This window comes from Saccopteryx leptura, chromosome 1 (genome assembly GCF_036850995.1).
Source record: "Saccopteryx leptura isolate mSacLep1 chromosome 1, mSacLep1_pri_phased_curated, whole genome shotgun sequence".
Lineage (NCBI taxonomy): Eukaryota > Metazoa > Chordata > Mammalia > Chiroptera > Emballonuridae > Saccopteryx > Saccopteryx leptura.
The window spans coordinates 204285630-204308902 of record NC_089503.1 but is presented as its reverse complement, the minus strand read 5'-3'; the positions used below and the strand labels follow the sequence as shown (position 1 = coordinate 204308902).

The 23273-nt window shown below is 39.1% G+C and overlaps 1 protein-coding gene across 1 annotated transcript; it reads right to left on the bottom strand.

The window, feature by feature from the left end:
* Positions 1–830: 830 nt before the first annotated feature.
* Positions 831–22294, bottom strand: C1H4orf33 (chromosome 1 C4orf33 homolog). Its single transcript, XM_066385179.1, is given in 7 exon segments — positions 831–3953; positions 6025–6224; positions 6352–6403; positions 16265–16325; positions 19004–19013; positions 19015–19194; positions 21991–22294. Coding segments are annotated over 7 exon segments (666 nt in total). The 5' UTR covers positions 22048–22294; the 3' UTR covers positions 831–3847.
* Between the last annotated feature and the right edge of the window lie 979 nt (positions 22295–23273).

Sequence of the window (23273 nt, the reverse complement as noted above, 5' to 3'; positions counted from 1 at the left end):
GCTTTGGGATATGAGTAGAAGTGCTAAAGGCTTGCTATAATAGCTTCATCCATTTGCTACTGTCACCGTATATTTGTCCCTCTTTATTCCCTTCCCCCCAACACCCACTACTTCAACCCCCTCTATGGAGAATTGGATCAAGAGGATGTGGTACATATGTATATACAGTGGAATACTACTCAGCCATAAGAAATGATGACATATATTGTCATTTACAACATCATGGATAGACCTTGAGAACATTATACTGAGTGAAATAAGTAAACCAGAAAAAGCTCAGAACTATATGATTTCACACATAGGTGGGATACAAAATTGAGACTCATGGACATAGATAAAAGTGAAGTGGTTAGTGGGGGAAGGGGTTAGAATGGTGGGTGCTGGGGGAGGGGAGTAAAGAGGGACAAATCTGTGGTGACGAAAAATAATTTGACTTTGGGTGATGGGCACACAACACAATCAACAGTTCATATGCTATAAAATGTTTACCAGAAACTTAAGTACTCTTATTGATCAATGTCATTCCATTAAATTTAATTTTCTAAATAAAATTTTTTAATAAATTAACTTAAAAATAACTTCTAAATTTAATCAAAGATGCCTTACACTGCCACCATGATTTGTAACCATAGTGCCTTTTGTAAGTCAGCATTTCTTTACACCAGCTCTCTTTTTAGACAGAGAAGTTACTTGATAAGTCACATTTACCAGCACTAATGATTAAATGGAACAGCATAAACTAGAAGTGAACACCATTTTATTTACAGCTTATTTTATAGCAGTATTTTATTAAAGTATACTTTACACATAGTAAAATCACAAATCTTAAATACAGCTTGAGGAATGTTGACAAATGTATACAGGTATATACATACTGTCATCCAGATCAAAATACAAAACATTTCAACCACCGCCAAAATTTCCTCATGCCCCTGTTCCAGGCCCTTTGAATCCTCTGCCCCTACACAAAGCAGCTGTGGTTCTCATTCAAGATAGCCTAGTTTAGCCTAGAATTAACCTTCATAGAAAAAGAATTATACAGTATGTTGTATCTGGTTTATTTTTCTCAGTGTAATGCTTAGGAGATTCTTCTAGGTTGTTGCACGTTATCAACAGGCCATTCTTTTTTATGATAGTACTCCATTGTCTGTCAGTTTATCCCTTCTCCTGTAGATAGAAATTCGATTGTTTCCAGTTTGGTACTGTTATAAATAAAGCTCTATGACCATTCATTTCTTGATTTTGTGTGTGTGTGTGTGAGTGTGTGTGTAAAACTGCTGAATCATATGGTTGGTATGTATTTAACTTGACTAGAAATTGGCAAATGGTTCCCAAGAGGTAGTACCATTTTACATCCCTACTCACAGTGTAGGAAAATTAAATTTACTCCACAGTCTCATTAATTTTGGGCATTTTCAGTTTTGTTTTTCCAATTTTAGCCAGTTAGCCACTGTGTATATTTTGTAGTTTTAGTCACTCAGTGGTATCTTGCTGTGGTTTTAATTCACACTTTTTTCAATGGTAAGTGAGGTTGAGAGCCTTTCTATAGATTTACTGGCCTTTTGTATATTTTTCTCTGCAAAGTGTCTGTTCAGTTCTTTTGCTCTTTAACTGGCTTCTCTTTTATTACTGATTTTCAGTTCTTTATACATTCTGAGTACGAATCCTCCATCAGATGTGTGTATTTTGAGTATTTTATCCCTGTGACTTGATTTTTCACATTCTTACTGGAGACTTTGGGAGAGAAGCTTTTAATTTTGATGAAGCCCAGTTTATATATTTTTTTCTATTTTAGTGAGTGCTTTTTGTGTCCTATTTGAAATTTGTCTCCTCCAGATTGTAAATATTTTCTTCTGGAATTTCTTAATTTTTCTGTAGGATGTTAGGTAGAGGTCACATTTCTTTCTTTCTTTCTTTCTTTCTTTCTTTCTTTTCATGTTTTTCCAATTATTCCAACACCATTTGTTAAAAAGACTATCCTGTTCCTTTTAAATACACTGGCACCTTTGTCAAAAATCAACTGACTCTATGTAGTTCTCTTTCTGGTTTCTCTATCCTGTTCCGTCATTATATTTGACTAAATCTGTGCCAAGGTCATACTGTCTCACTACTGCTGCTCAATAATGTCTTGATTGAGGTAGCATAAGTCCTCCAACTTGATTCTGGTTCAAAATTGTTTTGGCCTAGGCCTTTTGCATTTCCACAAAAAATCTGAATCAGCTTGTCAAGTTCCACCCAAAAAACCTCCTAGGATTTTTAACTGGGATTGCACTGATTCTACAGACCACGTTGGGGAAACAAATCAGACAGTTGATTCTCTCCTGTATAGGTAAGTAATCCAGACGGATTCCTCTTCTGAGCTGTTTGGAACCAAGGCTGTGTTCTCTTTGTATTCAGCTAACCCTGGGTTGGCTCCTCTTTGGCGCAATGTAGCTAATGTGTTAACTCAGGGATTCATTCTGCAACTCAGGTAAAGGAGGTGGGAGAGCCAAGGACAACAGATGTATGGCTGCCCAGTCTTCCATCTTTTTTTTTTCTTGTGGGAGAGACAGAGAGAGTCAGAGAGAGGGACAGACAGACAAGAAGGGAGAAAAATGAGAAACATGAATTCTTCATTGTGGTTCCTTAGTTGTTCATTGATTGCTTTCTCATATGTGCCTTGACCATGGGCCTTCAGCAGACTGAGAGACCCCTTGCTCCAGCCAGCGACCTTGGGCTCAAGCCGGTGAGCTTTGCTCAAACCAAATGATCTCATGCTCAATCTGGTGACCTCAGGGTCTCGAACCTGGGTCCTGCACATCCCAGTCTGACACTCTATGCACTGCACCACCGCCTGGTCAGGCCCAGTCTTCCATCTTTAAAGCATCTTTTCTTGAGATCCCCACTGAACACTATATACTTAAATCTCAGGATATGAACTGTTTTATAGGGCCGTTTCTATCGGCAAAGGAATCTCAGAAAATACAATTGTTGAGCACATCCCTAAAAATGAAAGTTCTGTCAGTAAGGAAGAGGAGAAAGTATGTTAGTGGGTAGGCAATTAAATATCTGTAAGTAACAAAGGTGCTTCTGCAACCCTGCTAATCTCTGAACTGAGAATGCTAGAGCAGGGCCAGGTGTGGTGGAGAGGTTCACGGATAATCTATTTGATGACTTCAAGTTCTCTTCTAACAGGAAATTTCAAAGTTGTAGACCAGGAATTTTGATGTTCGCAAAATAAAATGAGTACAATTCACACATTGTTTAATAGCATTAAGAAAAATGGTATTTCTTTATAAATAAAAGCAGAAGCTGTTACCCAAACTCCATCCTTTCTACAAAGTAAAAATAGTCACAGGACAGGAAAAACAGCAGGTTAAATAACACATGTATCTTAATGATACCTTTACAGATGTGGCTCTCCTGTTCAACTGAAATAGGTTATTGTTTTCTACCCGTTTTAAGAGTGGGCGAAAGATTCTGAGTAAAGAAATAATGTAAATTACAGGGAGTTCAAAAATCTGCAAAAAAAGGCATTCCTGTCTCAGGCTGGCTGAGGGTTAGGGAAGTGGGAAGGGAAATCACAGTTTGATTGACAGAGGCAGGGATATTCGGGGTAAGGGTGATGCAAAGCTCATAAAAGAACTCACTGACATTAAATGACTTTGAGAAAATGTTTCACTCTTTAGATACAATCATCAACAAGCTTTCCATTTCCTTAATTTATACACAATTTTCCAGAGATATACATTATGAAAACATTTATCATGGCAAGGTTGTCATGGTATCTTGAAAGAGATTATACTTGGTATTGATTTATCTTAAAAGGCATAGAGAAGAAATGATTATATGGTCATCTGCTATATTCTTATACACCACGTTTCTCTGTTAGCCACAGGTCAGATTCTGGTTGTTTCCATTCTTCTCCATGCACTGTGTTAAAATTGAAAGGCTTGAAGTATTCCAGACGATGGCTAAATGCAAAGAAAAAGAAGGTGGGGATTGAAATGAATTATGCATTTGTGAAATAGTTGTCCTGAAGGGCTATTTATTCTGTCACAACTGTGATCGGACAACATTTTATTTTAAGAATACGAAAGGTAAGATCTATTCTGTATGTATAACTGTCTCGAGTTAGCTCTCCAACAGGCATTTTGAAAACATTCACCCACATCCCAAAGCACCCCTTCTAAATTCTTACAAATAGCTGCCTCACAGCTGAGAGAAATAAAAATCAACCATCAAAACCTGAGTCATTCCATCTAGCCATAAACAAAATTGTATCATAAAGATGATTTTAAATTTCAACTTTGATATGGTTTATATCAGTCACCTAAGCAATTGTTTTAAAAAGTTCCAGCTCCACAGATCAGAGCAGTGGTTTTCAACCAACGGTCTGCACACAGGTGCTGGTCCTCCAGAAATTTCTTGAGGCTCTGTGACAGTGAAAACCACTGAATTACAGGATAGATCCCTTTGCCAAAGCAAAGGAGGTTACAAGAGTGTTTGAGGGTTAATAGCGGTTCTTTCCTTCCTGGGAACACCATGTAACCATTAGGGAAATTCTTACTGTGGCTTAACGAGAGAAAGGTTGGACTACATACTGCATGGAACTCGAACTCGGCTCTGCAGATGCTCACTCTGCCTCGGCCCTAACCTGGCCAGTGGCAGAATCATACTTCTAGCTGGGCTAAGCCTCTGATAAAGTATCAATCAAGGGGCTGAAATGGGGATTATTAGGTAGTGAAGAGCCAGAGAAACAAGCCATCCGGAGATGAGAGCCCTGAGTCACTGGCATCTAGACTTCGGTCCCATTCTGCTCCCCTGGCCATTCTGATGCAGGTGGGGCCCCAACTGTCATTCCCGAGGAAGAGGTTAAAGAACTGACAGCGCAGGGTAAGAGAGAAGAAGAGAGAAAGAGGTTAGTCAGAAAGGGCCGGGATTGGGGAGTGAAGCAGAGGGAAGAGGGGAAGGGGGTCAGGCAGAAAGCAGGCAGAGGTGAGAGACAGGAAGGCAAGGCGGAGAAAGGGCTCGGCAAGAAGGAGAAGGCAGACAGGGAGCGGAGGGACCACCCCGCCCACCTGGCGCACAGAGGCAGGACGGTGAGTCTGTCCTGGTGCGCAGCCCACAGGGGCATCTCAGGGAAGCTCTTCTGATCACACAGACTGAGCAGATGGCCCTGGCCACACAGAGAGCACGTGGGGACCTGCAGAGCAGAGGCCAGCTTGCCCCAAGACAGCGGCCAGCTTTCCTCCTGCCGGGAGCAGAGCTGGCTGAAGCGCATGGAGCATTCATAGGGCTGGCCAGGAGCTCGATCTCCTCAGCTGACAACTCCAAACGGGTAAGACTCAAACTGGGCAGGCATAGGAGCTGCCAGGGCTCACATGCCTGCTGCCCCACAGGGGCCTGGGCTCTGGTGATAAGTCCGCAGGCATAGCTTCTGGGGTCCCCACACGGAACATGATTGCTAATGGTGGGATCCCAAGCCATGCTGTCCCCATCACGTATTTATAGTTTATTCCTAATGCTACCGGTCTGGGTACAATTTACCAATTAAGTGTCATTTTTCTCATAAATCGTGTTGCCTAGAAACCTAGGTGACACGTTTATCCTTGAGTTTACCACGGGAAGCATGCTAGATAGTGAACTAAAGGTCAGATTCCCAGGCAGCAAGGGGAAGGATTTATTACCCCTCTGTTCACACCAGGAATCTGGATGCCTCTCTCTGGCCACGTAGCTCCAAAAGGGATCATAAATGAATCTGCAGCACTACATCTATGCCAGCAGTTGCAATAGTCACCAAGCGAGACTTCTCACACTGCGATGGAAACGCAAGTTCTGGGCGTACAGCAGGGAGGGAGACCGAGTCTGTCCACACTCAGTCTGGCGAGGATGTGCAGAGGACCAGCAGGGAACACAGCACCCCCTTGGGTGCTTGGACGCATATGTCTCCTTTGACTGAAAAATGGTATTGTTGCTCTACCAAGAATGAATTTCCCAAAAAAACCCACACAGTTGGAAGGTCCTCATTTTCTTTCCACTTACAAATCAGGTTTCTGTCCCGGCTGCCGCTCACTCTGAGGCACAGGGTACAGAGCTTCATAGCTCCTTTTATTTTTCAATCCGTGAATTGCAAATAAATTGAGTTTTGTCACATTTGGTGGAAAATAACTCCAAGGAAGATACGCTCGGCCCTCCCATTTTGTCTCTCCTCTGGACACTTCGAAAGACAGAGCAAGCTCTCGCTGCAGAAACAACGGGAGAAATAGAAAAGGCAAATGCAGACTTATACTTTAAACATATGTATTAGATAACAGATATACATCTATCTTCTATATGGAAAAATTTTGTAACATATTCTTATTTACTTACTTTCCACACATTTCTTCTTCCAGATAATAAAAGCACCAGATGCTGTCCGTGGCTATCAAAATTTAAATTCCTCATGAGTGTTTGAAAGAAACAAACAGTATTTTCTCTGCTAATCTTCATATCTGCAATGTGTATATTTGTAACTGAATTTCCAGATAATTAAAAGATGAATGACAAATATTGGGCTATTAGAGGAAGAGCCAGTGTGTTCAGTGACTGAGAAATGACATCTTTGAGTTTATCATTCTGAAGACAATTATAGTCAAAAGCTACACATGTTCAGATTGCTTTTTATATTCTTATAATACAAAATTATAGAAAAGACTTCAGTTGGTTAGACAACGCAAAGTATGCAAAGGGGCGGGGATACCATGGTGCTTGGAGTTTATAATAAAACCAGTTTCGAAACTAAAGCACCCTAAGGGAAGCTGGCACCATCTTCCAGGTCTGAACCCAACAACTTCACTGAAGGTTATTTCTATAAGAGAACCATCTTGAAGCTCATTAGGCAGACAGAAAATACAAAATACAGGTTGTCTAAAACCCTATTCGTCTGCCTTCTGTGTTTTCCTGCTTTCCACCATTAGTTCAGACACCAATGTCACATTTTCAAAGAGAAACACAATACTTCTTTGAAAGGAAACTCAAATAAGAGAGCATAATTGAGATGAGCCAGGTCGATGAGAATCAAAGACTTTCAAGTAGTTTACATGAAACAAATGTATTGTCTCTGGAAAAGACTTTATCTAAACACTTCTGTGCAGACAGTCTACTGTGAGCTTCTCAGGGCGGGTTTCCCTCTAACAGATGGCAAGTGTTCTCCCCCTCTACTTATTTTTATGGTTATTATGCAAGCTTAAGAATATCCTAGGAGAAGTGAAAGTTCTTGTAAATTAAAACAACAATATTCTCCCCGTTACTTTCCTAGAGATTAATTAACTGCACAGGAGTTGATTGCCTGGAGCAAAATCATGATTCTTGATTACTGTCTGTCCTGATGTATAAGAAACCAAACTAGTGACATCACGGAAATGGCGCCGTGAGCAGCGCGTCCGACAGATCTCCCCAAAATCACAACAAATTTATCAACTAGAAACAGGAAAATTTATCCTCGGAGCATTCCGGAGTTCCACAAAAACTGAAAGCGAAAGGACTGTTATCATTTGAATCTGAGAGACGAGGGTGTGGAGGAAGCTACCGCAGGGACGTTCATTCAAGCCGCGAGGAAGTGCGCCTGTGGTGAGTCAGCCTACACTCGGGAGCCGCGAGCAGCAGCCGCGAGCAGCAGCCGCAGGCGCGCGCCCGGTTCGGTTGCAGAGCGAGCACTGCCCACACTCCGGAGCGGCGAGCAGCCGCTGGCGCGCCGGGTCCGGTTGCAGAGCGAGCACCGCTAACGTTCCCAGCGGCCCGCGCACTGCGAGTGAGAGTCGCCAGCCACCGGTGCCCGGAGCACCCCATTCGCGCGTGTACCCTGGGCATTCCACGCGCCCAGAGCGCCCTGCTGGCCCGCACACCCAGGGTGCCCCATCATCCTGCGCCCGGTGCGCCCCAGCCGCCAGCAGCGGGGGGAGCGGGAGAGGCCCCAGGGCGGTATTCCCTACTTGGGAGATTCTCTGCGTGGGCGGGGCACCTCACCCAGCCATTCAAGCTAACAATCAAGCATTGGGGGAGGGGCGCGCACAGGCAGCCTGAAATATCTTCGGGAGCACAGCTGCGACCCAATCACTGAAATTAGCTTAACCCGTGAAATCTGCGCACCCTCGGTTCTAATTGATAAGATCTCTCTCAGTTCAGCGACCCAAGACAAGAGGCGTGATATTTTTTAGTGCCTCTCGCTAAAGGGACGGGGGCAACTTCTGACTGATAGAGCCTCCATATTCAGGGATAAACGCTAACAAGAAGGACTTGGAAGATAATAAGATCTATACTACACTAGTCGCAAGCAGAGACTACTGCCTCTTCTTCCCAGCCAAAACAGGCTACAAAGTGTGGAAAGCCTGGGTTGAGAGGTCCAACTGAATGCTAGGCGCTGAACAGTCACCTTGACAACAATTGACTCCCACCCCCGCCTGACTACACTGGAGGCCCTGACTGCCAGAGCCTTTCCCAAAGCCTTGCACTGAGTGGGGATAGAGTGGGGATTTCCCAGCTCTTTGAGCCTCTTACTCCCCAGGCAGAAGCAGTTGCAGCCTTATAGCTGGATCACCAGGCTGCTAATTCAGGAAGGGGGGACTAGGAGAGAGAATCCAGGAAAGCAAACTCTCTCATCGTTGGACCCTGCAAACGCCAACAAGCCTTGACTACCAGCAAGACTAAAGCCAATTATATGACATTGCCATAGAATCCCATCAACTGCAAATCCCTACCTAAGTGTGACACAGGGGCAGAGCCTGGGGTAGAGTCACTGACCAGGAAGAGGGAGAGAAAAGAAAAAGGAAGAAGTTAACATCTCAAAATCAAGAAAAATCCACAGACTTTACAACTTGTTCCACTAATTTTTTTTGTTGTTGTTGTTGTTTGTTTCTTCTATCTTATTGCCTTTATTTCCTCCACATCGGTCCTTCTATTCTCTGCCCATCTTATGCTTCCCTTTTCTTGAACTACACTACCCATAAGTGTTACATTTTATTTCTCTTCTTCATCCTCACCCTCCTTTAAGGTTATACTCCAAAACACTTAACTCTCACTCTCTCCTCTTTTGTTTTATTTTGTTTTGCTTTATCTTGTTTTTTTCTCTTCCTTTTTTATTTCTTCCTTCGTTTTTCTCTTTTTCTTATTTTTTCCTTTCTATTCGTTTTTTCTTTTCTCGTTTTACTTTCATCCCATTTAATCCTCAATCACGAACAAATTAGTTAATTTGGGACTCAAGGCTTTTTTTGGCTTTATTTTTCTTTTTCGCTTATGTTTTTGTTTTTTTCTTGTTTGTTTATTTTTGTGGCATTTTGGGTCCTCCCAACCCAAGGTAACCATTGTATTTAGTCTTCGCTCCACTTAATATTACAGATTTTTACTTATCATTTTTATTTTTTTCTTCTTTATTATTCTTTTTTTTGTCCTTTTTTCTGGTTCCCTCTTATCCCTCTCATTATATCTCTTAGTTGACCATCACTCACAAGCAAATCATCTTATGCTTGTTTAAGATTTTCTTCTTTTTTTTTTTTTTTTTGCATTTAGTAGGTCCCTACTCCCCTTTTTTTGCCCCTTGAACTCTTCACCCCAAATCAGGCCCTCCATTATAGGCACGATATTTCCCTGAGGAGGGGAGAGGAGGGAAAGAGAAGAAAGAAAAAAGGGGGAAATAATAAATTATTACTGTTTTTTTTTGTGGGGTGTTTTACCTTTTTTTTTTTTTTTACTTTTTACTTTTTATTAATTCTAATTAGTGCTATCAACAAGACCACCCTCAGATGCCAATAAGAAAGAGGAAATCAAATATTATGGATACAAAAGAAAGAGAGGTAACACAAATAGATGTGGAAAAATCTATGGAGAAAAGACTTAACATATTGGAAGCCTTGGAGCTAAATGACAGAGAATTTAAAATAGAAATCTTAAAAATACTCAGAGATATACAAGAAAACACAGAAAGGCAATATAGGGAGATCAGAAAACAACTCAATGAACACAAAGAATATATTACCAAGGAAATTGAAACTATAAAAACAAATCAAACAGAAATGAAAAACTCAATTCACGAGCTGAAAAACGAGGTAACAAGCTTAGCTAGCAGAACAGCCCAGATTGAAGATAGGATTAGTGAAATAGAAGACAAACAACTTGAGGCACAACAGAGAGAAGAAGAAAGAGACTCAAAAATAATAAAAAACGAGAAAGCCCTACAGGAATTGTCTGACTCCATCAGAAAGAATAACATAAGAATAATAGGTATATCAGAGGGAGAAGAGAAAGAAAATGGAATGGAGAATATACTCAAAAAAATAATAGACGAGAACTTCCCAAGCCTGTGGAAAGAACTAAAGCCTCAAATTCAAGAAGCAAACAGAACACCGAGTTTTCTTAACCACAACAAACCCACTCCAAGGCACATCATAATAAAGATGACACAAACCAATGACAAAGAAAAAATTCTCAAGGCAGCCAGGGAAAAGAAGAGTACAACATATAAAGGAAGGCCTATTAGATTATCATCAGATTTCTCAGCAGAAACTCTACAAGCTAGAAGAGAGTGGACCCCAATATTTAAAGCCCTGAAAGAGAGGAACTTTCAGCCACGAATACTATACCCATCAAAGCTATCCTTCAAGTATGAAGGAGATATAAAAACATTCACAAATTCAGAAAAGATGAGAGAATTTATCAACAGAAAGCCCCCACTCCAGGAAATATTAAAGGGGGTTTTCCAACCAGATTCAAAGAACAAAAGAAAACATAACCACAAGTAACAGCTCCACCAAGAACACAATAAAACCAAACTTAAACTGTGACAACAAAGGAAAAAAAGGGGAGAGAGGACGGAGATTAACAGTAGCAAAGGACGATGAAGTGCAGAAATACTTATAAGATAGGGTACTATAATGAATATGGTAGGTACCCTTTTCACTACTTAATGGTAACCACCCTAGAAAAAACCACCACAAAAACACTTGACTTAAAAAAGGTAGCAACAGAGGAAAGAAGTATGGAACACAAACAAACAAAAACAAATGATAGAAAAACAAAAGAGAAGAATCAAACTAGATACAAAACTAACAGAAAGCAATTTATAAAATGGCAGTAGGGAACCCACAAGTGTCAATAATTACACTAAATGTAAATGGATTAAACTTACCAATAAAAAGACACAGAGTAGCAGAATGGATTAAAAAAGAAAATCCAACTATACGCTGCCTAAAAGAAACTCATCTAAGCAACAAGGATAAAAACAAATTCAAAGTGAAAGGATGGAAAACAATACTCCAAGCAAACAACACCCAAAAAAAAGCAGGTGTAGCAATACTCATATCTGATAATGCTGACTACAAGACAGAAAAAGTACTCAGAGACAAAAATGGTCATTTCATAATGATTAAGGGGACACTGAATCAAGAAGACATAACAATCCTTAATATATATGCACCAAACCAAGGAGCACCAAAATATATAAGACAGCTACTTATTGACCTTAAAACAAAAACTAACAAAAATACAATCATACTTGGAGACCTCAATACTCCGCTGACGGCTCTAGATCGGTCATCCAAACAGAGAATCAATAAAGAGATAGTGGCCTTAAACGAAATACTAGAACACCTGGATATGATAGACATCTACAGGACACTTCATCCCAAAGCGACAGAGTATACATTTTTCTCTAGTGTACATGGAACATTCTCAAGAATTGACCATATGTTGGGCCACAAAGACAATATCAGCAAATTTAGAAAAATTGAAATTGTACCAAGCATATTTTCTGATCATAAAGCCTTGAAACTAGAATTCAACTGCAAAAAAGAGGGGGAAAACCCCACAAAAATGTGGAAACTAAACAACATACTTCTAAAAAATGAATGGGTCAAAGAAGAAGTAAGCGCAGAGATCAAAAGATATATACAGACAAATGAAAATGAAAATACGACATATCAGAATCTCTGGGATGCAGCAAAAGCAGTAATAAGAGGAAAGTTCATATCACTTCAGGCCTATATGAACAAACAAGAGAGAGCCGAAGTAAACCACTTAACTTCACACCTTAAGGAACTAGAAAAAGAAGAACAAAGACAACCCAAAACCAGCCGAAGAAAGGAGATAATAAAAATCAGAGCAGAAATAAATGAAATAGAGAACAGAAAAACTATAGAAAAAATCAATAAAACAAGGAGCTGGTTCTTTGAAAAGATCAACAAAATTGACAAACCCTTGGCAAGACTCACCAAGGAAAAAAGGCACAGGACTCAAATAAATAAAATCCAAAATGAAAGAGGAGAGATCACCACAGACATCATAGATATACAAAGAATTATTGTAGAATACTATGAAAAATTATATGCCACCAAATACAACAATCTAGAAGAAATGGATAAATTCCTAGAACAATACAACCTTCCTAGACTGAGTCATGAAGAAGCAGAAAGCCTAAACAGACCAATCAGCAGGGAGGAAATAAAAAAACTATTAAAAACCTCCCCAAAAATAAAAGTCCAGGCCCAGACGGTTATACTAGTGAATTCTATCAAACATTCAAAGAAGACTTGGTTCCTATTCTACTCAAAGTCTTCCAAAAAATTGAAGAAGAAGCAATACTTCCAAACACATTTTATGAGGCCAACATAACCCTCATACCAAAACCTGGCAAGGATGGCACAAAGAAAGAAAACTACAGACCAATATCTCTAACGAATACAGATGCTAAAATTCTAAACAAAATACTGGCAAACCGAATACAACAACATATTAAAAAAATAATACATCATGATCAAGTGGGATTCATCCCAGAATCTCAAGGATGGTTCAACATACGCAAAACAGTTAACATAATACACCATATCAACAAAACAAAGAACAAAAACCACATGATCTTATCAATAGATGCAGAAAAGGCTTTTGATAAAATACAACACAATTTTATGTTTAAGACTCTCAACAAAATGGGTATAGAAGGAAAATATCTCAACATGATAGAGGCCATATATGATAAACCATCAGCCAACATCATTTTAAACGGCATAAAACTGAGGACTTTCTACCTTAAATCAGGAACAAGACAGGATTGTCCACTCTCTCCATTCTTATTTAACGTGGTGCTAGAAGTTCTGGCCAGAGCAATCAGACAAGACAAAGAAATAAAAGGCATCCATATCGGAAAAGAAGAAGTAAAGGTATCACTTTTTGCTGATGATATGATTCTATACATCGAAAACCCGAAGGACTCCACAAAAAGATTATTAGAAACAATAAACCAATACAGTAAGGTCGCAGGATACAAAATTAACATACAGAAGTCCATAGCCTTTCTCTATGCCAACAATGAAATATTAGAAAACGAACTCAAAAAAATAATCCCCTTCACGATTGCAACAAAAAAAATAAAATACCTAGGAATAAACATAACAAAGAATGTAAAGGACCTATATAATGAAAATTACAAAGCATTGTTAAGGGAAATCGAAAAAGATACAATGAGATGGAAAAATATTCCTTGTTCTTGGATAGGAAGAATAAATATAATCAAAATGGCCATATTACCCAAAGCAATATACAAATTTAATGCAATTCCCATCAAAATCCCTATGAGATTTTTTAAAGAAATGGAACAAAAAATCATCAGATTTATATGGAACTATAAAAAACCCCGAATAGCCAAAACAATCCTAAAGAAAAAGAATGAAGCTGGGGGCATTACAATACCTGACTTTAAACTATATTATAGGGCCACGATAATCAAAACAGCATGGTATTGGCAGAAAAATAGACACTCAGACCAATGGAACAGAATAGAAAGCCCAGAAATAAAACCACATATATATGGTCAAATAATCTTTGATAAAGGGGCCAACAACACACAATGGAGAAAAGAAAGCCTCTTCAACAAATGGTGTTGGGAAAACTGGAAAGCCACATGCAAAAGAATGAAACTCGACTACAGCCTGTCCCCGTGTACTAAAATTAATTCAAAATGGATCAAAGACCTAAATATAAGACCTGAAACAATAAAGTACATAGAAGAAGACATAGGTACTCAACTCATGAACCTGGGTTTTAAAGAACATTTTATGAACTTGACTCCAATGGCAAGAGAAGTGAAGGCAAAGATAAATGAATGGGACTACATCAGAATAAAAAGTTTTTGCTCAGCAAGAGAAACTGATATAAAAATAAACAGACAGCCAACTAAATGGGAAATGATATTTTCAAACAACAGCTCAGATAAGGGCCTAATATCCAAAATTTACAAAGAACTCATAAAACTCAACAACAAACAAACAAACAATCCAATAAAAAAATGGGAAGAGGACATGAATAGACACTTCTCCCAGGAAGAGATACAAATGGCCAACAGATATATGAAAAGATGCTCAGCTTCATTAGTTATTAGGGAAATGCAAATCAAAACTACAATGAGATACCACCTCACCCCTGTTAGATTAGCTATTATCAACAAGACGGGTAATAGCAAATGTTGGAGAGGCTGTGGAGAAAAAGGAACCCTCATTCACTGTTGGTGGGACTGTAAAGTAGTACAACCATTATGGAGGAAAGTATGGTGGTTCCTCAAAAAACTGCAAATAGAACTACCTTATGACCCAGCAATCCCTCTACTGGGTATATACCCCAAAACCTCAGAAACATTGATACGTGAAGACACATGTAGCCCCATGTTCATTGCAGCACTGTTCACAGTGGCCAAGACATGGAAACAACCAAAAAGCCCTTCAATAGAAGACTGGATAAAGAAGATGTGGCACATATACACTATGGAATACTACTCAGCCATAAGAAATGATGACATCAGATCATTTACAGCAAAATGGTGGGATCTTGATAACATTATAAGGAGTGAAATAAGTAAATCAGAAAAAAACAATTACATGATTCCATACATTGGTGGAACATAAAAATGAGACTAAGAGACATGGACAAGAGTGTGGTGGTTACCAGGGGTGGGGGGAGGGAGGACAGGGGGAGAGTTAGGGGGAGGGGGAGGGGCACAGAGAACTAGATAGAGGATGGCGAAGGACAATCTGACTTTGGGCGAGGGGTATGCAACATAATCTAATGACAAAATAACCTAGACATGTTTTCTTTGAATATATGTACCCTGATTTATTAATGTCATCCCATTACCATTAATAAAAATTCATTTAAAAAAAAAAAAAAAAAAAAGAAACCAAACTACTCTGAGGACTTTTTCTTTAACTTTTAGAATTTATTAATGTGTACATAATGGTTTTTATGTAGTATCTTAGTAAAAGAGAGTCTAATTACCCTACTCATCCAGCGTTGTCATCACTTTATGAAAACAAATTGATAATTTTATCTAATAAAAGTAAAACTAAGGAGAGAACTTTAGAATTCCAGTAGATCCAAGTTCTTTACTGTCTTTGTAGACAAGTTATAAATCTATTTGCCTTAGTTTTCTCGTCTGTATGGTAAAATTAATCACACAACAGGTGAAATTCTTTTCATCTCATTTCACTAGGTATAGGACAATTAATCATATTTTTCAACAAAAGACTTTGTCATGTAAATTGAAGGGTATACACAAAGATATATGGTTATTCTTCTAAAAAATATAATTGCGAACAGCTAGATTTTCTACATTAGCATTTGCAAAACATCAAAATAAGGGAAAAGAAAATGTATCTAAAATCTCAAATCAATTGTTTGGGACTCTCTGCTCAGCCTATACTGGGACAAAGGCTATATTGGGTACCGAGAAGCATTTCAATGTCATTTAAAATTAATAATCACAATTCAAAAAATATTTCATTATTCAATATTTTACTAATTTAAAATTTGTCATAATATAGATGAGTGGTGGGTAGAAATATACTTTTTCACATCAACAGGGCAAAAACTGTCAACCAGACATATCTATGAATATGTCTCCTTTTATTTCTGAATAGCCAGTACATGATAATGCAAATTTATAGATTAAATAGTGAGTTTCTGCTTTATAATAATTTTTCATTTTGCAAAAAATAATTGTTTACGATTTTATTTAAAAAAACCAACCACAGAGTAAAATGAAAATAAAGTCAACATAATATATTTAAACATTTACAATATTTATGTTCTAAACATATATTTTAAATCATATATTTTCTTGAAAATAAGAAATAAGACATAATTCAGATTAGCATTTCCCCTACTTTGTTGGAATTAGTGAGTTTTTAATATGAGTACATAATTTATAACCAGAAAACAATGTGTGCAAATTATGTAGTAATGAGTTAGAAAAAATTTTTGTACTTACGGGCAAAGTTCAACTTCTAAATACTGTTCAGCTATGTCATTCAAGAAAAATGCTTCTACAACTTTTAAAAAGAGAGATATGACATTTGAGAAATTTAATTATGCTTCAACAATAAATAATTTCTTTAATTTTTCAGAATATAAAATAAATTATTATTTTTAATTATAGCTTTATCCCTAATAGAAAAATAGATAAAAAAACTAAATAGACATTGCTTGGAAATAAATCACCATCAAATTTTCCCATGTCAGATTGCCATAAATTAAAAAGATTAATAAAGCCTAGTGCTGGTGAGACTGTAAGGAAATCAACATGATCACAGAGGCTTTGAGCCGTTCACTTCTTCCAGGAATTTATCCTAAGGAAATCATCAGATAACTAAAAAAAAAAAAAAAAAAAAGAAGTACAGCGGTAGAGCATCGGCCTAGCGTGCGGAGGACCCGGGTTCGATTCCCGGCCAGGGCACACAGGATAAGCGCCCATTTGCTTCTCCACCCCTCCGCCGAGCTTTCCTCCCTGTCTCTCTCTTCCCCTCCCGCAGCCAAGGCTCCATTGGAGCGGAGATGGCTCGGGCGCTGGGGATGGCTCCTTGGCCTCTGCCCCAGGCGCTAGAGTGGCTCTGGTCGCAACATGGCGACACCCAGGTGGGCATAGAGTCGCCCCTGGTGGGCGTGCCTGGGTGGATCCTGGTCCAGCGCATGCGGGAGTCTGTCTGACTGTCTCTCCCTGTTTCCAGCTTCAGAAAAATGAAAAAAAAAAAAAAAAAAAAAAAAAGAAGTAAATATAATGCTAACCATCAAAGTATTGCTCAAAAATTGGAAAATAAATGGTTACCTCCTAGTATATAGGGTTATTGACTATTATATAAATACAAAATAAATAGAAAAATATAAATAGGAAATTATATAAATAGAAAAATATAAATGGGCAAGCTAGTATATAAGTTATGGCATTGATGTAGTCTATGCAGTAGATGCTAATGCAGCCATTAAAACCAAAGACACAGTTCGATATGTTTGATATGAAAAGATACCCATGATATTTGATAAGTAGGCTCCAGAGCAATAACCAAATTAGTAAATAAGCAAACCTTTCAATGTGTTAACAAGTGAGGCTGCAGGGAGGGTAAGGGCCAGGTCATGGAAATCTCACATAGAAATCATAGTAAGAAGAGTAACACTTATCCTGGGAGCTGTGGAAGCCTGAAGAGGTGTTGAGGAAGCTGGCTGGTGAGTTTAAACGGTTATTTTGGCTAGCTCACTCTGGCTGCCAAGCGGGAAGGGTGGACAAAGGCTCTGCCCTGGCTGAGGTAAAAGGTGACGCTGGCCGAACAGAGAGCAGAGCAGAGATGGTGGGGACAACGAAGGGCACTGAACTAGAGAAACATGCAGGAGGAGCAGTCCGTAGGACTCTGAGTAAACCCAAACAGGGAGAGTGAGAGGTTATAGACGGGGAAAATCTCCCAGTTCTGGAGTCGGCGATTTGATGTATTGGAGTGCCACTGAACGAGACTGGGCAAGTAGGGCAAGAAGCAGTTTTATGAGAGAAGCGGAGTTGCGTTTGGGACTTGTTAAGTGGATACGTCTCACTGGTGTGTATACCAATGTGCACACCAGGGGATGCTGGGATACGCGAGCTCCGTATCAGTAAAAGCCAACACATGTTTAACATTTGCCTAATGAATACTGACACAATATAAACTGTACAGATGGTATAGAGAAAATGAACATTAATAGGAACTAGAAGAGGCATCAAAGGTTTCTTTGAATAAACGGAACCTGATGTAAACCTTGAACTATGAGCATTAGAGGCAGGGGAAACAGAATGAGAAAGGTACTGGGTGAGAACATGCACGGACACTAATACCACTGAGAGCTCAATTCACGAGTACCCTGCAAGTTTATAGGAAGGGTTCGAACTTTATCTCAGGGATAGTGATGGTCTGTGATCTGGGGAACAGCGTCATAAAAATAAGTTTGAAAGCCTATTAGGACATATTACAAGGGGATCATATAGCAAACCTGAAACTGTAATTTCATGGTGTCTTTTAACCTTCATTTGATACGTGAGATTACCTGTCAGTACATATAAAATAAAAACTACACTTCATGTTGAAGTTGATGGTGTTTCTAAAATAAGTAAAACACCCCAAAACTTCCATAAAGAAGGTTTATAAGGTTAAAGCGGCAATCTGGACATTTGAAGACAAAACAGGGATGCTGAACTCTTCTTTTTTTTTTTTTTTTTTTTTTTTAAATTTTTTTTTTAATTTATTTATTCATTTTTAGAGAGGACAGAGTGAGGGAGAGAGAGAGACAGAGAGAGAGAGAAGGGGGGGAGGAGCTGGAAGCATCAACTCCCATATGTGCCTTGACCAGGCAAGCCCAGGGTTTCGAACCGGCGACCTCAGCATTTCCAGGTCGACGTTTTATCCACTGCGCCACCACAGGTCAGGCAAACTCTTCTTAACATAGGTAACAGAGTTAAATAAAGAACATACGGCAGTAATTTAGGAACGTGGATTTGTAATTGACATCTTTCACTGTCCCAGAGATACAGCTGAGTCACAAAGGTGATGCTGGGAAAGTCAGAATGAGAGATCGGTAGGAAATATCACATGCTGCACATGTCAGTCGCTCAGAAGCACTCACTCTCTCACAGTAAGATAAAATAATAGCTCTGTGAGAGGTTATTATAAAAAGATTTATGTTTGCAATAAAATACAGTACTTCCACTTACCTTCATAGTCCCCACAGTTCATGGAAAGGCTTTCCTGGTTCTCCACGTGGGGCTGGAGGATCATTGAAAAACGGAGCACTGACTCTCAACAGCACTCCTCCACCACCTGGATTCAGCTGGACACACATTGGTTCGTGCTTCACTGGGACACCATCCCAAGTGTGCTCAATTTTAAAATCCATCTTTGGACTCTAAGTAAAAAATATATATATCAATATATTCAAACAAACTCTTTAACCATCTACAAATGTGTCCTTTTGTTAGAAATAAAAATTCCTGCCTGACCAGATGGTGGCACAGTGAATAGAGCATCAACTTGAGATGCTGAAGATCCAGGTTTGAAACCCCAAGGTCGCCAACTTGAGCACAGGATAGAGACTTGAGCATGGGATCAGAGACATGACCCCATGGTCGCTGGCTTGAGCCCAAAGGTCACTGGCTTGAGCAAGGGGTCACTGGCTCAGCTGGAGCCCTCCCCCCCAGTCAAGGCACGTATGAGAAGCAACTGAAGTGCTGCAACTACAAGTTGATGCTTCTCATCTCTCTCTTTTCCTGTCTGTCCCTGTCTGTCTCTCTCTCTCTAAAAAAAGAAAGAGAAATGAAAACTCCCATGCCCAATAGCAGGCAGGACGGCAGCAGAGTGACCAGAACACAGCTCTGAAAAGTCCAAAGGCCATTTGTGAGATGGCAAATCATGGACACTGAGCTCTACTGTACAACAGGTGGTTGGATTCTAAAAGCTTTGAGACTTTAAGTATAGATCCAAAATCGTTTTTAAAACTGTAATTAAGTCCACTGCAGAAACCATTCATGTACTTGACAACTATAAGCGTCATGAGTTTATATACATGACTCTTTGTCACTATAGTAAAATGTGCAGGTGTCCGAACTATTGGACCACCTGGGAACAAAGTTCTTTATAATAAAATTCAATTTGATTTAAAAAAAATCTATAAATCAGAAGAAGCATTGCTGTTATATTCTTTTTAGCTAAAATCCTTTTTTCTTTTGGGGGGAACAAAGAGAACTTTAACAATTTGAAGGTTAGTAAACTTTAATATTGTCTTCTTTGGTCTCAGGGTATAGGTTATAGATTTTCTTAGTCTATTTCAAAGTTTAAATGATGGCAGAATATTTTCTTTCTTTTTCATAGAGAGAGAAGCAGGAACGGAGAGAGAGACAGGAACATTGAGCTGCTCCTGTATGTGCCCTGACTGGGAATTGAACCAGCAACCTCCATGCCCTGGGATGGAGCTATCCTGACAGGGCTTTCCCCCCCATTTTCAAAGGCTGAAAAGGCAATAACTAAGCAAATGGTCACTAACACTTAAAATATCAAAAATTGGATAGACTAAGTACATGTGACACAAGAAGTATTGGCACTTCACATTCTTTAAGGATTAAATGAAAATACATTGTATTATTTTAATAAAATTATATTTTGTTGAAAACTATGAATTGGGCATTTTATTAACATCATCTAATTTAATTTTACAAGAAACTTGCAGATGAACTATTATTATCCTCAGTATAACCAATGAATGCACAACCGAGTGGAACAACAAATGAATGTTTCCCTTCCCCCACCCCACTCTCTCCCTTTCTCTCTTTGTCTCTCTTTAAATTAACCAATAAATAACAAACTTAAGCCCTGGCTGGATAGCTTAGTTGGTTAGAATGTCATTCTGGAGCACAGTGGTTGCTGGTTCAATTCCCCAGTCAGGGCACATACAGGAACAGATCGATGTCCCTGTCTCCATCTGTCTCTCAAAAATAAATAAATAAATTATATATATATATATATATATATATATATATATATATATATTTCTTAAAGTTCAATTTAAGGCTAGGTTTCTTTAAAGAGTATGGTGACTACCTCTACTTTCCTTTATATTATCTATGCTGAACATTTCCAAAAAGTCAGAAGGAATATTAGGAACATTATTGAAAGAAAATATTAATGCAAGTTAATCATCACCCTATTATATAATTTTAATGTTGGCTGTTAAAACTTTCTTAAAAGAATGTTTACTGTTAATTCTGGATTTCTTCCCCACATTTTTAACTGCTATTCTTCAAACTATTCTTTCATTAAAAAAAAGTCAAAAATAATTTTAAATTACTTTCATGCTTTCCTGGTACTATGGAAAGAACTTGAAAAGGAAATGAAGGAAGAGGAAAGAGACAGAAACTTGGAGCATTAAAAGCTTAGGAGTGGGGGAAAAAATCCATGAAGGTTAAAAGAAGGAAGTTATGGAAACGGTGTTTTCTCAACAGAAGGTTTTGCAAGGAGAGTTTCCAAATTCCTCTCTTCAAGAAACTTTCTTCAGTGTTCTACAAAAATTATGTAAAGCCAGTGGCCGCAGCCACTAATACAGCCGCCTGGCCCATGCAGGTTCGCACTGGATTCGGACAGTCGGTGAAGAAACAACGGAGCCAAAAACTGGTGGGCCATCATCCTTAATCCTAGCTTGCACCCGGCGGGCAAGTAAAAACACACACTGGGCTCCAAAACCCACTCACATTCAGTGCTCACAAAGCTACTGACTTATCCGAGTTTCCTAGAATCAAAGGTTTCTAGCTCACCAGACTTTATTCACCTCTGTTCCCCATCTCCTTCCTTCTCCCTACACAAACTCTGCACAAACTGGCTTCTCACTTAACACTCTGCCATCTTGGCTGCTTCTCCTGGCCTCCTCCACGTGGCGTTTCTCTGCTCTCCTCTCTGCTCTCTCCTCTAATATTAATCTCAGGAATCAAGAGCGCAAGCTCCCGTTCTGCCCCCATTTTATAGCTTAGAAATCAAAACCTTTAATCCAATATACAAAATAGGGAAGTCTCTAATACAAAGTCACTTCTCTGAGGCATGATAGGATTGTATGACCCCACATCAAAAAGGGTGAGAAAGGCTTAATCCTAAACCAAGCCCCAGGCTACAAGGATCCTGCCTGCCCACAGCCCACAGAGACACACATTAATATTACCTGGGCAACGGCCTCCACGTGGGCAGCGCCATCTTTAATAAAGTGAGCATAATACATTTTATCCGCCAAACAATTACTTTCCAGTTTCCATCCCCCACAGCTCCCATTAAAAGAGAAAAGAGGAAATGAGGAAGTCTGACGGAGAGTGGGAGTAAACTGTGCCAGCAGGAGGCGGCTGCTGATGAACAGTCACGGGAGAAAAGGCTGAGGACAAGGCTGGGCGAAGGTGCTGGGAATAAGAGCGAGGAGGCAGACGGAGAACAGAACACAAACCCAGACCGGGAAGCGCTGCTCCATCCGCCTCTGGCTCCCTCCTCCTAGCCGGGAACACGGGAGAGGACACAGCCTTAGGCTCCGCCCAGCTGCCACACCTCAAGGGGAGGGACTTGAAGGACTGACGCTTGATTTTCCAGGATGGAAGAATGTTGAAGGACCACCAGTGAACAACGAAAGACTTTTAATCATTCTCCTGAAGTGTGAGCGGTTTTCTAGGAGAAAGAGGAGTAACTCTGCGATATAAATCCCGTGCAACGATTTGAAAATCAACTCTAAATTATTAATATTAAAATAGAACACATACAATCGTAATTCACTAAATGCAACTGAAGGTTAGCTGGCTATATATGGCTATATAAGCCAAACCTGGGAATTATATTATACTAGCTATAAATAATATTACCCCAGCTGTCAATTATATTACTCTATAGGGAGACATCGGCATAGTGGTCAACAATTGTGATAATGGGATCAGACTGCTTGGATTCCCAATCCAGGCTCTTTCTGATTGTGATCATCAGCAAGTTATTATAAAATAAAATTGAAACTGCACTTATCTTGAAAAGTTTTTGTGCTCTGAACAGATAGCTTGTAGAGTACCATCCCAAAGTGTAGAGGTTGCTGGTTTAATCCCTGGTCAGAGCACATACAGGAATAAATTGATGTTCCTGTCTCTCTCCCCCTTTCTCTAAAATCAATACAATAAACATTTTAAAAAAAACATGAAAGGTTTTTGTAGGAATTCAGTTGTGATGTATATATATATTACATATTACATATATATATAAATTATTTACAACAGTGTCAGGCACAGTATTCAAAAAAGGTTATCTATTTATTATTAAAGTATATAGGTTTTCTTAAAGAAAATATTTTTGTTCAAATTATTAATCCTATATGTTTCTGAAGTGGTTCTTTTTTTTTCTTCCCCAAAAGAGAATAAGACAAAAAGCAGCTCACATGGAAGCGTACACTTGAGCGTCAGGTACTTTTGAGCTGTATGAGTC